Source organism: Anastrepha obliqua, chromosome 2 (genome assembly GCF_027943255.1).
Source record: "Anastrepha obliqua isolate idAnaObli1 chromosome 2, idAnaObli1_1.0, whole genome shotgun sequence".
Taxonomy (NCBI): Eukaryota; Metazoa; Arthropoda; class Insecta; order Diptera; family Tephritidae; genus Anastrepha; species Anastrepha obliqua.
In genome coordinates, this window is record NC_072893.1 from 42180080 (window position 1) to 42197044 (window position 16965).

Here is a 16965-nt window from a genome sequence, read left to right on the forward strand (position 1 = left end):
AAGATATTGAATAAAAAAGGTCTCAAAATGCCCTTTGGAACTTCACTATAATTTACCTATTACACTATATATTTTTTAACACTTCACTAAAATTCACGAAATATACACTCACACGCGTGTTTTTACTTATTTTTATCCTTATATTCGAATTATTTTTATTAAAATAAAATGCAAATGCATTTGTCCATGTAGTCACTTTCCAATTTTAAACGCGAATAAGAAGAAGATTGGAATAACCACAGTATGGTGTTGCCGGATGCCTGCAAATAAAACAAAAATATGAACCGAAATATGAACAAAAATTAAGTATTTAAGTTTAGTGTTAATGTTGGGGATGGTGGTTATTGTGCCTCTTTACTACATACATGCATATGATGTTTTAATTTTGGGTTCAATGGTTTTAACACGGAAAGAAGTTCTACGCAAAAATACTGTGGATTGCGTAGCCGGAATTGGACTTATGAGGGTTATTTTTTTGAAGCGCGGCCGAAGGCCGGCCACGCGAAAAGGAGTTCTACGCAAAAATACTGTGTTAATTAATTTAATTTTAATTACTTTATTATTTTTTGAGATACGCTTAATATCATTGTTTTTAAGTTTGAATGAGTTGTATGTTTTTATTTTCAAAATTATTTCTCAACTTAAAATTAGAGCAAAAAATACTGCAGTTTTACAATGAACCTTCTACTGAACATCCTGCATACGAACTTCGTTTTTATTTCAGGTGTATGGCAACACCAACTTTGCGTTAAATTAGAGAACTTTAACATTAAATTACTTGAAAACTAAGCGAGATATCAAAAAATTTTACTTATTCATTTCGTTTTCTTTTGTCGAGTTCTATAAGAATCCGTCGTCAGATTGCGGCGCCACGGAAACAGCAGTATTGCCACATATAATGTATCATTCAATATTATTCTATTCATATCCAATAAAACAAAAAAGTATTCCTTCATAGAGATTCTGTAAAAACACTAGGTCCTACAACTAAAATTGTACACGTTACATCATATATAATATTAAAAGCGACCGCCGTAACCGAATGACTTGAAGAAAAAAGTTTTTTCTAATAGCGGTCACCCCTCGGCAGGCAATGGCAAACCACCGAGTGTATTTCTGCTATGAAAAAGCTCCTCATAAAAAATATCTGCCGTTCGTAGCCGACTTAAAAATCCCTCCATTTATGCAACAACATTAAGACACACGCCACAAATAGAAGGAGCTCGGCCAAACATCCAAAATGGTTATAAGCGCTAATTATATGTATATATATATACCAGATTGTCACAAGATTTTTTTCTTTTTAATCCGTTTTTGAAGTGAAACTTCTTAGGCGTCGATGGACGAGCGAGAATGGAGAGTAATATACAAAGGCCATGCAACGTTTTGGGCATTTTCGTTCCACGAGAGAGAAAAAAGATATAACGTAGAGGAAAAAGAGAGAGAGAGCTATACCTTATACATATCTTAGATACACTTTAGGCTATATTTCCTGAGTTTTTTCTTGTGGTTGCTAATTTCTATTGAGAAATAAACCTGCCTACTTTTTGTTGCTTGTTTGTTGGTGGTTTGTTGTAGGAAATATATTTTTGGTGCCTACTTTTTGGCGTTATATTTCCTTGGTGCCTACTGTTTGGGGCGTTTTTTGGTCCCAATTTTTTTAGCGTTTTTTTGGTGCCTACTTTTTGGCGCTAATTTCCGTTTCCTGGCTAGTGGTTGTGCGTACTATAAAGTGCTATCCACTTCGACGTCGAATTTATTGGTATTGCCTTGCGGCAGTTTGTGCCGTTGCTGCGGTCCTAGAATCGCTGCGGTTGTGCGGGTGATAAACGCACGGAGTAGTGCCGGTTTGTCTCCGGCGTTTACTTACACCGGTCGACCCTTCTCCGTTTTTTGTAAATTTTGTCTATTTGTATTCTCTGCAAATGTTATGAATTTATTTAGATATACATATATTCTTTCTCTCTCTCTCTCTCTCTCTCTCTCTCTCTCTCTCTCGGGTCCTCCCTCTTTCTTTGTTTGCCTTGAAGGTTTCACTTCTGTTATGTGTACTACGCTACAGGCACTTTTTTATTTGCTAACCAATTGCTTTATTTTACAAAAATAAAAACGTAGCATTAATACATCATGTTTTGACTTGACTTTAGCAAAATTTCAAAAAAAAATTATAATTTTAAAAGTTATCGCTGTTTGTGTGGAGCCCGTTTCTCCAGTCCCTTGCGGTCATCACAAGTCCTTGGAGATTCATCTAAAATCAATCGGACAAGAGAAATTAGTTTTATTAATATTATTATTGGCGGCCTCAGGACATATTTTTCAGATTCTCGAAAAAAAACTAATAATTGTTAAAAAAACGAAATTTTTGAAAAAAAAAATCCTTCGATCAGGTACGAGATTTTTAAGTTTTTCAAAAGCAGTATAAATTTTATTGAAAAAGATGCACGAATGTCTAACAATGTCGAGACCAAAGCTCAAAACAGAGAAAGTGTGCCGCAGGGTTGTGCTCTATCACACTTGCTTATCAACTACTGTATCTCAAAGCTCCCCAAACCACCAGAGGGAGTTTCACTGGTCTCCTATGTGGCGTCTTGTGTTCGAAAGTGAACGTTAATCTCGCCAGCCTTTCTCGCTTTTTCACTGCTAGGAATCTCCATCTTTCCCCACTAAATCCACGGTGACCCTCTTTACACCTAGGCGGAGGAGGTCAAATTACAGCTAAAGGTGAAAGTCGATGACGCACCAATACCAAGCGTTCGCAATCCCAAAATTTTGGGTGCCCCTTCGACAGTTTGCTCTCTCTTCACAACCGCAATTGCCGCTAAAGTCCAAATCCGCAACAAGGTCTTCAAATCGCTAACCGGCAGCACTTGGGACAAAGGCATGTAAGCAATCGGCTGGCAGGTACTAAATTATACTGCGCCCGTCTGATCGCCTGGCACTAGTGATTCGCAGTAGACAAAGCTCGAGATCTATCAAAGGGCAGCCACGGGATGCCTCCTGATGTCCCTTCTGCAACACCTTCACAACGAGGCTTCTATGCTCCCAGCAACTTGCTGCCTAAATGCTTAACAATCGATTTATTGCTATATTCAAGCCACCATTGACGTCATATGGTCGAATTTATTGGAAAAAGTAGTCAAACTTAGACTGACCGAAGACCATGCGACTCGTAGCCGCGGCGGACTTCTGGCGTATATCAGATTCAAAAAATAAATGCTATGAATTTATCTACTAAATTATAATAAAAAAATCATTCCAACAATATTTTTGTTTTGTATTATCATTTTAAGTTCGCTAGCTCTCAAAAAAACAGCCGAAACTACAAAATTAACCAGGAATGTCAACCAGGAATAATAATGTGCTGAAGTACCTAGGACGATTTTTCCGGTAACCCTGTATATATGTATGTATATTACTTGGAAGAGAGTGGTCACTACCGTCAGCAAAAACTTTATCAAAAATCAGCAGGAGTTTTTAGTAGCTGCAAAGTTTTTGTTCGTTCATCAGCCGCTGCACAACACTAACGAAAATTGCATCATATAATATTAAAGGGTTTTCCAATTAGAGCTGTTATTTTGATATTCAAAGAAAAATGCTATTTTTAATATAAATGATCGGATGTTTATTTCATTATAAAAAGGAAGATATGCCGTTAATAGTGGAAAATAACATCAGCCAAATGATCACCACGACCACGCTTACAGGACGATATCCTTTTCATGAAAATTTCCATAACCAAATTGCAAAGTGGCTGCCCTATGTCCTCGATAGCCTCACGAATTCCATCTTTGAGGTACTGAATCGACTCTGGGCTGTTAGCGTAGAACTTCTCTTTCACGTGGCCCCAATGAAAAAAGTCACAAGGTGTTAAATCACAAGCTCTTGGTGGTCAATTGGGATCACCTCTTCGAGAGATAACACGGTCCGGAAACTTTTCCCGTAAAAGATCAATGGTTTCGTTGCTTGTGTGGCACGTAGCGCCGTCTTGTTGAAATTGAATTCCGGCCATAAAAAGTCGTTAATCAGCTCTCGATAGCGCAATCCATTCACCTGTATCACCTGTTATTGGAAAACCCTATATATATTCAAAAGGAATGGTAGTTATTATCGATAACTGCTTTCATCAATAAAAGGCTACCAGCATCATTTCAAAATATCGACTAAAATGCCGGACTGGACAATTGAAATTAAATAAAGAATTTTTAGTTGAAAACCAAAGGAAAGCTCAATTTTTAACAAATTTTTTCTAAAAAATTACGCAAACCAGACGAAAATAAAAATTGTCCTGCAAAAAATAGAACGAACAGTCACATTAACTATAAATATGACAGAATGGTGCAGTTTTTGGTGGGTTCCGCAAACAAAACCCGACTAGAAAATTCACTACCAAAAAACCAATTAAAATCTAAACTGGTACTAACTAGTTTAAATTGGCTTTCGGTATTAGTTGCGTTCTGATTTTATAAAAACTTTACCAAGATCGGCCTGAATATATCCCTAACGCATAGTTTCATGCAAAGCACACCCACACAAAGTGACCTCGGCATAACAGCACTTTTTTTCTAGACATGGCGGTTTGAATGTCAAAGCACCCTGCCTCTTTGTTGCCTTGTTTGTTCACATCTTCATTGAAATTTCGATATTCGAACTACCAAATTGCAAAAACGAAGTACATGTAAACGTTGTTGTTGCCCTTTCGAAGTCACCTTGGTTACATATGTTTATCTCTAATTAAATATTGCTTTCTTGGCCACATGAAAGACATCCGTACACACACATATGTATACATACGTACATATGTATGTATGGTGCGACCATGCTGCTCGTTGTATATTTATGCTTCAGCACGGCGTGGCGAACTAAAAATGAGATCGAAAAAACATGACGGCGAAGCCAAAGAATGTCTCCAACCAAGTACAGTCTCCAACACCGGAAAAATCGTATTGGTCTTTATGACACAAAAATTCCTTATTTTTTGTCAATCAGTTTTCATCATTTCGTTTAACCGATCTGAAAACACCGTTTTCCTAAAAGACGTACACAAAAGACTTCTTAATATTCGCTTTTTGCTTTCCATGCTGCCGTGTAGAAATGCGACCACGTGTTCATGCGAATTTCCTTGCTAATTTGTCGCATTCACAAAGACGACTGATGTCGATGTCGCTGACGAACCTGACCGCAGCACAGTATATTTTAAATTAAGTACGGAAATCTGAAATAATCAGGCAAAACAGATGCTTTATTTTGTATTTCTACTATTTTACAAATAACCAATGTGCTCAACAACCAAACTCATGCAAGAAATACCAACAACAAGAATAAACATTCCTAAGGCCCCAGCTGGGTGAGAATTTTACGGCAAAACTTATAGTAACGAATGCGGTGGTGGCTGGCAATGGCTAACGCAGCGCCAACGCCATTTAAACGACGACAATCAGCGGCCATTATTCGAATTGTCTACGGCGCATATCACTCGGTTCCCATCAGCTCACTCTCAATCAGTCATGAGAGTGTTGGCTCTCTTAACTCTGATACCTGACAACAAAGAAACACACATAAAAGAGGGGTTCGCAGAAAGAGCTACTACAGAGTTTCGAATGCCAGGGAGAGAGCACAGCTTGATATCAATTCATATAATATATAAAGAGTAAGCGAGAGGGTATGAGGGCTTCGGAATAAATAAGAGTGAGCGAAATGAAAAATATCTGGTTTTTGTGTATAATGAAAAAGTCATCAGAGGAATTAGGAGGGGAATTGCCTATGAAAAAAATATAAAGAGGGGAGTGGAATGACGCATTCTCACGCGTATACTATATAATATAAACAAAAAAAACAACAAATACACTATTAGCCTCAACTTTGTGTTATATGAGCGAAAACATGGACGTCACACAAAGGGATCCCAACTCATTGGACTTTGTGGAAGTTTTCAATTACACACAACGTAAGGAATTCACAGTACCGCTTATTTGTTCTTGGCGAATTATACAGAAGTGATGTCAGAGCAGAAAGTAAACATTCCTCATATATGCTGGAGTGACAGTCTGTGGCTGGATATAAATCCGAGACGTTCCGCTAACGTAGAACCGACTGTCGTGAGAACGGAAACGAAATCTTGTACAAATTCGCCTTGTTGTAGAATTATAAATAAGTATTTATATTAAATTATTATTATTTAAACGATTTTTTTAATCGGTTGCGGCAGTAGAGCAGAAAAAAATGGCGTATAGTTTATATCGCTGGAAGAGGCGGAGTCCTCGAACAGTGCATCGACATCCGCTCCGAGATGTGAACAATGCTGTCCATTTGGCTACAGAGGGGCTCCAAAAACTATTCCGGTTAACTCCAGATTTGAGTTGACTTACAGGTTTCAGCAATTTCATCTGAAAAACAGGTAAACGTTGTAATCTTCAAGCCTATTCTATGTACTATAAATTCTGCTTTTTGGTGTGTTATTAAGTTCTAGCTGCATTGCGATTCTTTGCAACTGGATGTTATCAGCGACCCGTAGGTGAGCAATAAGAAATATCGATGAGATCGAAGCATACATCGTGTAACAGATGCAATCAATATTTCCATGTTTTGCACAAAGGTGCTATTTCCTATGACCCAAGAGGAGCGGGAAGCGACAAAAGAAATTTTTGATTGCGGTGTTCTGTTGTTCGCAGTTGCAGCCCAAAGCAGCATCCAAGATGTATTAAGGGGTTAGGTGGGTTTGAAAATTTCAAAAAATCGAATTTTGTTTTTTTGTCTCATTAAATAGTACAGTATGTTTAAAATACTCTCCTAAAATTTTAAGTCAATCCGAGTAAAAGAGATAGACCCTTCAGAAGTTCCGCCCATTAGGCCACGTCGGTTGAGCGCTTCGCTCGTATACGTGTTTATCTCAAAACTCCATTTTTTAAGTCGGTGGACACGATATCTCGAAAAGTTATGAAGCGATTTAGTTCAAATTTTGTACAAATCTTTGAAATAACATTATCTAGTTTTTGAACGAAGGATTTTTTTTTTTTGTTAATTACAACAATTTTTTTTTAGCCAATGTATGTTGAAAATTTCACTAAAAAATGTGTTTTTTGGTTCAAAGCCTGTCATAAATTCAAATCTATGTATTTTTGTACATCGGTAGAATCAAGGCACATTAAACAAATACCAGCAGAAAAATGCAATTAAATTTTTTTTCTATTTATTGATCTCTTAGTTGTCAAATTTTGTTAATCTACTCTGAACTGTCAATCTTTGTTTATAGATAGGCATTCCAGGGACCAAAAGCAAAATCAAAATACCTTGATCTTGTTGTTTTTGTGCTTAATGTGGTATAGATTCACAATCTTCAATGACCCCTTTATTGTACGCCTCATCTTTTATTGAACTCAGCAATTTAGCACATAGCAGTGTAAGCAAGAAAGCAAGCACTGAATACCAGACATGTGTGCGAATGCAAAGGGACGAAATTAGCACATAGAAAACATATAGGCAGAGTTTGTAAATTTTTGTGCGGGCACGGAGTTGCTGGGTACGTGACGGCGATGGTTTTGGTATAGGAGAAAAGTAAGTTTTGGCGCGGTCTTTACCTCGTTGTAAGGCACAACACATCACCAAGAACAACAAAAAACGTTAAGCAACATAATATATGAGCATCTACCGTCCCCAACTATGCCTAGTACAAAGCATATAAGTAATTACGGGATATAACATACACACTAACGCTTTATATTTTACCCTATGAGAATATGTCCATTTACTTGAAATAGTGAGAGTAAGATTATGGAAAGAGTACGTAATGAGCATAAGAGAGTCGCAGAGAGAGGGAGAGCGTTATTTTTGTTTTTGTAAACAATGTAGATAGAAGAGTAGAAGAAACGACGAACGGGCATCGGGCCGGGCATAGCCACTATTTCGAATTGAATTCAATAGCCTGTACAAAGGCAATTGCCATAGCATTCAAACGTTCGTTCGTTGTTGGTGTACGACGCTCTGTGTGTATTGTGTTATATTTCCAATATAGCTGAAGCGACGGGCATTGAAGCTACTATAGAGCTATAGCAAGCAAGCAAGCACACGGTAAACGGTTGGAATATCAGCTCAGCCCATACACAGTATACAAGACTACGGCACAGTAAAAGCAAAGCAAACGGCGGCGCATTTGTTGGAGATTATACAATTCAGCGCAAAGTAAAAATATAGGCGATTGCCTGAATAGCATAGCAAGCGGCAGAAGCAGCAACGCCGAAGCAGTTAGCTATAGGCGGCGGATATACAATATAAAAATATACAATATATAGCGACTACGGACCACGGGGCTACGAGGGCGCTACTCGTGTGAGAAATACGACGACGCAGCGGAATACGAATACAGTGACGACAGCGTTGGTGAATGCATACGGATAGAAGTGGAGTGTGCACAATTGGCAGCAGCTATAGAGAAGTAAAGGCTGGTTATACGAAACGACAATATACACAATACACGCTATAGACTAGGGGCAAAGTTGTACCCACAGCATAGAGCCAAAGTAACGAGCATTGCTAGTGTACAAAAGCTGTGTATAGAGCTCTACGTCTCGAGCGACAAAGTATAGGCGAAGTGAAACAAGCGTGTAGCGAAAACGCTAGGCAGTTGTAAAAAAAAAAAGGAAACTGAATACCAACTGGGATCTCGTCGCAATTCGTCAGTCGTGCCAACAAGCGCTGTAGAAGGCATTTGAAGAGAAGTAAAGAGTGTACCGATCAGCATAGAAGAAGAGAGGTAAAGTGAAGCAGCGGAGGCAGCATTGATATATCGGTTTTGTACTACGGGACAGGCGGGTGTGCAAAGCAAAGCAAGTGAACAGTGGCTGTAGTTTTTTCTTTTGGCTGTCGTACAATTTGTAGAGAAGACTAAAAGCAGAGACGCATTTTATATGCGTAGATACAAGTAGTGTATGTGTGTAATTGCATAAAAACGAATTGGTGAAGTGTTTACAGAAGACGACGGAGGAGCAGAAGAGGGTTGTCGCGCGCGAAAACCTCTCCTATCCCCCCTATTAACGATTGTTGGTCATTACTGTGTGACAAACCGACACACAGCAAAAGCAGTGTGAGAGAGCGAACAAAGGAGTGAGAGGAGAGACATTTTATTTTTCGTGCTGTGCTAGCAAGCGGCATCAGCAGCATACGAGTACATTGTTGGTATTGTATAATTTTATAATACGTGGAGTGGCGAACGGCGGCGCATTGTTGGACAACGCAACGTAAACGCCTAAACAAAGTATAGCATAGCATTTGTGTATAGAGCCAGCGCCTTATAGCAGCTAGCAGCAAGATAGGGAGCAGAGACTACAACAACAGCAGTAAAGTAGCAGCAACACAACACATAGTTGCAGTATGGAGCATTTTCATCAGATTCAGGTAAGTTTTTATTTATTTTGTATGAGTTTTTAGTGTGTGGGTCTTTTTTTTTTTGTTCGTTTTGTTTTGATTTTTATTTGATTTGGTGCGATGATTTTGTTGTCGTCGTCGGTGAAGTTGCTGTCGGTTTGTTATGTTGCACATCGCGTCGTGTTGCGTTTGTTACGGCTTTCATATATATTTTTTTTATGACCTAATGATTATATACGCAAAGCTACATATGATAAATTATTGCCGCCTCATATCTAACCTATTGATGTCCCCCGCCCAACGTTATCACATTAGCGTCTACCATATTGACGCTAACAGCGGCAGCATCATTAGCGTATGCAATAACATCATTATTATACGCGGACGTTGACAGTCATCAGAATACGCGTCTCGCGACATCAATCGAAATCGAAAATGCAAATCAGAGAAATCGAAAGCGCGTGAGTGAGCAAAGTGTATTCACATGTTTTGATACAATTCAGTACCGGTGTACGCTGCATACACCAAGTTTTCAAATAAGTAGGCTCTGTTGCCGGCTAGCATTTTTCCGCCAGCCCTCCCTATGCGTTGCATTCACACTTTTTTTTTTTTTTTTTTTTTTTTTTTTTTTTTTTTTTGCGTGGTTCCCTATTTGAAATAACATTAGAAAAGAAGTTGAGCATAGGCACAAATGCGACATTTTTTAATTGACGGAAACTCGCTGATTTCGAGAAGTAATCAAATATACATATCTTAAAAAAGAAATGCCGTTGTGTGGTAAAAAATTTCAAAACTAGCCGCAAATAACTTGAAAACTATAAACTTTCGACAACTAAAAGTGGTACATTTGAAAAGGAGAGGAGACTGCAGCTTTCCAACCCAACGGGACCAAAATCGAGGTCTCCATTCCTAAGCCAACCCGATTATTCAGGTAGATATGCGTATGGGAATGAGAATAACGTCTGCAAGCAAGAAAAGGCATATTAATTTCAGATTTTTGGCTAATTGAAAATCTTTGTTTTCATAACAGTCTCATGCCATAACGGTAGTCGAAAGTTGTATGCACACATACATATGTATATCGGGTTCTTAAAAAGGTTTGTTAACAAATTTCAATATTTCAACAAGTATATGACTATTAAATACTGAATAATTAATATACATATAGTCGAAATCCCTTAAAAACAAATGGCGCGTATAAAACAGTTTTTATATAAAATTAGACTCAAGTTTACTTCTGATATCAGGTAGGTTAGATTGTTGATAGTTTAACAACTGCATTTAAAAAATGTCGCCATTAAAAACACAACATTATATAAAGTGAAGTAAAGATTTTAATTTTACTCTTTTTATTGCAAAATATCGATGCTACAAACATCATAAATATAACCGAAAAAGTATTATTCATCTTAAATTAATTGTTTGGTTCTAGTTGTCCACAGTTTAAAGATTGCAATCAACATATTATGTAAACACAAAAGAAACAATAGAATCGCTCGCATGATAGAAACCATCAAACCTTTGCGACATTATGTTATTATGTTGTCTTCAAATTACAAGTAAATAGTAAATTCACAATTATAGCCTCTTCCTCCTGACTAACTAGTTGTATTTTTTTTTAATTTTGTTGTAAACAAAATAGGAGCTCGAAGCATATTGCAATTATTAATATTATGCAGCAACAATAGTGGACTAAGGAGAAACAATGTTGACGCGTCGTCGCGACGGCAAAGTGACTACAATTTGTATGTCGTCATATCGTCTGCCTTCTATGACGACTGCATTTATGACTGCGGCTGCAACAACGCCGATCAGCCTGGCGCGAAGTCTACCTTTCGCGGCAGCGCAGCAACCGCGATGTACGCATATCGTCGTGTAAATCGCTAAATTCGCATGCGAAAATATATACATACATATACATGGATACATGTGTGTTTACGGTGTTTGCGGTTTTCGCTGGCATTATTTGACTTTATGGTCAGAGTTTTTTTTTTTATTATTATTATATGCTGAGTTTTGCACTTATTAGAAACTGGAGGCTTGCTGATTGAATTGACAGGTTTTCGGTTTCGGTTTGGCTGACACTCGCAGCTGGTGGTAGTGGTAGGCTTGAATCGCGCAATTCCCCGTGTGAATGAAAGTAACGTAAAGTGTTACGCGTCACTATATCTCTGAAATTTTTGGCATGTTGTTTCTCAATTATCAATGGACTTGAAACAATATAAAGAATCAACACGCAGTTTATCAATTTTAAATCTTCCCTTATACGATCTCAATTTAATTACGAGGAATAGCTTTTAAACGATCAGCTGATGAGAAAGGTGTGGTTATAATAAATGAATTCGCGCGTTTTTTGGCGGCAACGATTTCTTCGCTTTTTGGTTTTGTTTTTTATTCTTATTATTTATACAATTTTTAGTTTTTTTGTAGTTATTTTTTTATTTAAGAATGTTTGTGTATGTGTGTATGTGTGTGTAGTACAAATTGTAAATATACAAAACTTCCCCACGTAGCAGTGCTCTGACATTTCGGTGCGCAAGAAATACATTAAAATTAATTTGTAACTAATTCAACGACAAATATTTTAATATTTATGCTAATTGGAGAAAATATGGGTATCAAGAAATGTGACGTCGCGATAATTCAAAAATGAAAAATTGAAAAATGTTGCGCTATAAAAAAAATCAAAAACGTGAAATGTAATTGTAATAACAAAAAACATGTAACCTCGACGCTGGAAATGGAGAATTTGTAATAAACATAAACAAGTGAAAACTATTTATTATTTTTTTAATTAAATCCACGCAATGTTTAAATCATTTCGAGCTCAGAAAGTAAAGTTGTGATGCAGGACTTAAATACTTTCTTACTAGAATGAAGTTTCGGATTCAGCATATTTTGAATATGGACCTGGACATGGACTGGTATTGCAAAGTGGATAATTGTCCAAAGTTTTCGTGTAAAAACAAGCAGTTAAAGCCTTTGCTATTGGTACGCAAATACGCCCTATCAAGTTCTGAAAATGTGTAACTTTTGAGGCGAAAAAGGTGAAATAAATAATCGAATCGGAAAAAGTTTATATTTAGTGCTTTTTAATTAATTAAAATAGTGCAAATTAATAGTTATTAATGAGCGTTTTTGTTTTGTTTTTGCTATCGCTTGCACGAGCGTTCTATTTTACGTGAGTCATCTTGATTGGAGCGGAAAACAAATAGCAAATGGTGATAGACGCTCAAAATTATAGTAAACTTATTTAAATTGCATAACGTTTTGCTTCATCATCCGTCTGTTCGCACATCTGCTCAATTGTCGCGTTTCGTCGGAAGCGACTGAGTATGCATTGCATTGCATTTTTTTTTATCTGTGTGCATATGTGTAAATGCACTTTCGACAATATTAATTTCTACATGAAGCTAAAATGTGGGACTGGTCTAGTGCACATTCCCCCTCATCCTTTTTGGTACATCGCCTAAGTCTAGCCGTACATTCTAATATGCTTCATATTATATGAAAATTGAGTAAATCAAGCTGCAACAACAACAATATTGCAATAAGTAAATTTATTAAAAAACCTTCCGCTTCCCGCCGTCCCCCACCTTTCGCTGCAATTTAGTTCGTACGAATTTTTCCATCCATACAACAAAGTACAGTAAAATGCAAAAGCTAAAATGACTCGTACATGAGATTGTATGTATGTAACCTGCCTGCGTGCGACTCGTTTCGTTTCACTTTTTCCTTTTTTTTTTAGCCTCGTTTATTTCGTTAATCGCCATACTTTGTGCTCTCCTCGGTATATGCTATCTCACTCTATTCGATTAGCATTATGCCACCATTTTATTTCAATGTGCTAATTTCGTTGCTCTCGCGAATAACTAGTTCTCATGCGCTCTCGTATTCTCCTCCATACCATTTTGAGTCTATGTATAACGCTCGCTTGCGCTCATCAACTAAGAGCGACACCGATAAGAGATAGTTTGACTTGAAGCGGATCGTGGTGGAGGAAGTAATTAATTTTATGCACTCAACTCATCAGAAATAGTGTTGCCGTTCTGGCTTTTGCTTACGCCTATCTTCAGATGTTGCCATTAGGTTGTATTGGCTTTACAAAATGAAAACAGAGAGCTATTGTGGTTTACGTTATAATTGAAAGAATTTACGCGCGAGCTTACACAGCTGCCAGTTTTTAGTATGTTAATATTGTAGTTGTTGATGGCATAGAATTGGCGCTCTTAACCCTCCGTGGGACACCTTTTTTACTAAAATCAGCATTTTGTATATGCAAGCAAATTGATGGGCTCAGAAAAGTGATGCGAGACGAAATTTATCGAAGAAAGTAGTCGTTGCAAGCAACGAAAATCGTATGAATAATCCAGCCGTTATTTCTCAATTCACTGCTTTTTGGGCTATGGAATAATTTTTCAACACACGAATTAGTTTCCTAGGAATATTGTTGTCAGCGAACCGACCGGAGCCGATACACTCACAGCAAAGAGGGATGGCCGTCTTTGTATACAAGGAAACTCATTTCTATGGATTGTTTGCAATAATCCAATATGTCGACAGCACTCAAAAATTTCTTACGCATGTTTTGCTTGCCTTCCACCCAATTCATAAATAAATATCATTTCATATTTTACCACAAATTTCATTGGAAAAAACTTTCTTTCTTCAACCCTTTTCAAAATGAGTCAAAATAAAGAAAGCGAAAAAATCCTTTTTTGCAGCAACCAAAATATTTTCAGCGATTATTTTTGCCTTTCTTGGTAGCTCAATGCATGTCGAAACCAATGAAAAGAGGTGAGAAATTAAAAATATATATCTGCGATACTTAAAAGTGAATTATAAATTTGTGGGACATGTGCCACATATTCCCGTACAATGCATGCAAATACATAGGGGTCTGGCCACACCCGGGTGTCCCACGGTGGGTTAATATTGTAGCTGTTGATGGCGTAGAATTGGCGCGCTTTTTTTTTTTTTTTTTTTTTTTAAGATAAACACCATTTGTTGTGTTTGTGTCGTTATTTACACATGGCATTTTTTATGAAGTCAGAAGGCTTAGAAAAAAATTTAAACCGGCAGCATTGGCATTTTTGTTTACCGAAACGTTTTTAATATTTTGTTGCTTAACAATAATAGTCTCATAACATCTGCAAGTTTTTCTAGGTCGCCGTGCGCGGCCGTAAAACCATACCGATACTGCGAGATTTCTTCCTAAACAAACTGAATAGCGGTGACATATCCTGGCCACCCAGGCCATCTGACCACACTCCTTTGGATTTTTTTTTGTAGTGTTACCTCAAAAGTAAAGTCTATGAAAGAAGCGCAACGACCATCTCAGCACTAAAAGAAAACGTCCTTCGCGGCGTTAATGGCATCCCGACATCACTTCTCTTTCGAATTGCACGGAGTATGAAAACCAGATTCCTGACGTGTATCCGACGTAATGGTCCCTATTTAGAGGAAATAATTAAGAAAATAAAATTAAATCCGCTCTTGTCTTCTATTTTGTAATAGTTATTGAAACAAACTTTTATCGTTAGTAATGCGTTTTACTTGAGCTTTTGATTCCCAATTCCCCCACCGGACACCCGGTGGACACCCTTTTAGTGTGTCTATACACAACTATACATTTCCAAATCATTTTAAATCATTGTAAATTGACCTTTGGTTTATGGCCGGGAACAATTTTTCAATGCCTTAGTGAACGGAAAGCCGAATTAAGTTAAGAGATACTAATTTTAATGCTCTGATATCTAATGGTGATTCAAACTCATTGCGGTGGCAAGTCCAATTGAGAATAAATAGCACAAGGTGCATATGAAAATAAAAAAAATTAGGTATGCCATGTTCTGTCATTTATTTCAGAAGTGAACTTATTCTTTTATTAAATACACCGGTTTGGTGTTCTTTACATACGCTTTTCGGTGCAACAGTTTTCATTCGACACCAAAAAAAGTACCCCAGTGAAACAATATAAACGACAAAACAGAGAAGTAGTAAAATTTCTTACGACGTCCAAAATACTAGCGTTCCCATTTTCTTAGCTACCAACATGTTTAGCAACGTGTACTGCTTGCCGGTTATTAACCACACCAGCAATAACAAAAATGATTGCGAATGCAATACTGATTAGTAGAGTGTGAATGAATATCATCACCAAAGCGCGCGCAAATAGAAATTTGTTTTTTCTTTTTTTTTTTATTTCGATGTTTTCCCCCCGCCCCCCTTTATATGAACGCGTGTTTCGATGATTTGTGTACACATGTCGTCAAGCGACATTGGTTGGCGGACTTCGTGACGACTTCTCATATCGGTTCCGTCGCTTCGAACGCCGCTGCCATCGTCTTTAACGTCGCAACGCCGATGCTATGTTGTCATTTATTTTGTTAAAAAATTGGCGGGAATTTTTTCAACACATTAATACAGAGATAACCCAAGCAGCAAGCACTCAGTCAGCTGGGCAGACACCGGCACAAATGACGCTATTTGGTTTGGTGGAGATAGCAAATTACAATTGTGCCCCGTTAATCGTCCCTCACTCGAAGCAATTGTATTGCTTAGGTGCTCGCAAATGTTGCAGTTAACGTTAACATCATAAAAACACGTACTCAAGCACTAATAAAAAATTCTGCGCGTCTCTCTCTGAGACATCAATCGACTGGTGCTATACCTTACAAATAGCAGCCAAACAATAAGTTGATACGACAGAAAGCAACACTGTGGTAGCACTACATTTGTTACTGTTGGCGTTTACTTATTTGGTTAGGTACTTAACAACACTGAGAAAGAGCAAGCAAAGTTTAATAATTTTGTTGAGTTTTGAAGAGATGAAAAGAGAGTGGCTATGGGGAAAAGTAAAAAGTAGCTCAATAATAGCAATTGTCGGAAAGCAAGGGACAGAGTGCTAAAAGAGAGGAAGAAAAAAATCAATCATATACTGATGTAGTGATGCCAGACTGTAAGAAATTTTCCTATGTGAGGGATATTTAGCAACAAGAATTGTAAAATGGGGGGAAACAATTAACATTTTTACCATACATTTAAAAGGATTTCCTTGTAACTTAATTATCGCTTCACAATTGATAATAATTCAACTAAGAATAATCGTTCTTCTTCGATAATTAATCGTTTATTGTGCTCACTTGACTTGGTTACAGTAGCACAGAAAACAAACTATGTGACATATCACGCTGAAATTTGCCATGCAAGCTTATAACAGTCCTACCAAAAAACAAAAAAATGTATTTTTGCCATATGTCATCCGCGGACCGTTTTATTGATAACGTCTCGTTCATATTTGATCAGAAGTATATGACAAATTTTTATATTCACATCAATAAAAAATACCTTCGAGAAATCTCTGAAAGTCAGATTCTTTTCGTAATTATTTTTCTGTTGCTTTCAATTTATATAAGAGTAATAGCGTAAAGCTTTTGGAGTAAAAAATATATCATAGCTCAGACATATTAGGGGTTTCACCTCGGAATGAAAGATAATAAGCTGGAAATTGGTAAAAACCTTTGTTTTGTCGCCCTAAATATTGTCTCAAAAGTCACAAATGCTATTGTGTCCGCGTCTTAAGATATTGAAGGTCAAAGGTCACTA

The 16965-nt window shown here is 37.3% G+C and overlaps 1 protein-coding gene and 1 long non-coding RNA gene across 7 annotated transcripts in view; both read left to right on the top strand.

The window, feature by feature from the left end:
* The first annotated feature begins 4997 nt into the window (after positions 1-4997).
* On the top strand, positions 4998-5840 carry LOC129239425 (uncharacterized). The gene is made up of 2 exons (XR_008581843.1): positions 4998-5202; positions 5302-5840. It is a non-coding gene; the product is annotated as an uncharacterized LOC129239425 (long non-coding RNA).
* Positions 5841-7921: 2081 nt separating this feature from the next.
* Positions 7922-16965, top strand: part of LOC129239670 (high mobility group protein DSP1) — a 95316-nt gene continuing 86272 nt past the window's right edge. For 3 of the 6 annotated variants that reach the window (XM_054875355.1, XM_054875358.1, XM_054875359.1), the window contains exon 1: positions 7922-9387. In XM_054875355.1, the coding sequence (XP_054731330.1) occupies positions 9364-9387 (24 nt within the window). In that variant the 5' untranslated portion in view covers positions 7922-9363. Of the gene's footprint in view, positions 9388-11447; positions 11679-16965 lie in introns of those variants that run through there. The other 3 variants (XM_054875357.1, XM_054875360.1, XM_054875361.1) reach the window with 1 other exon arrangement.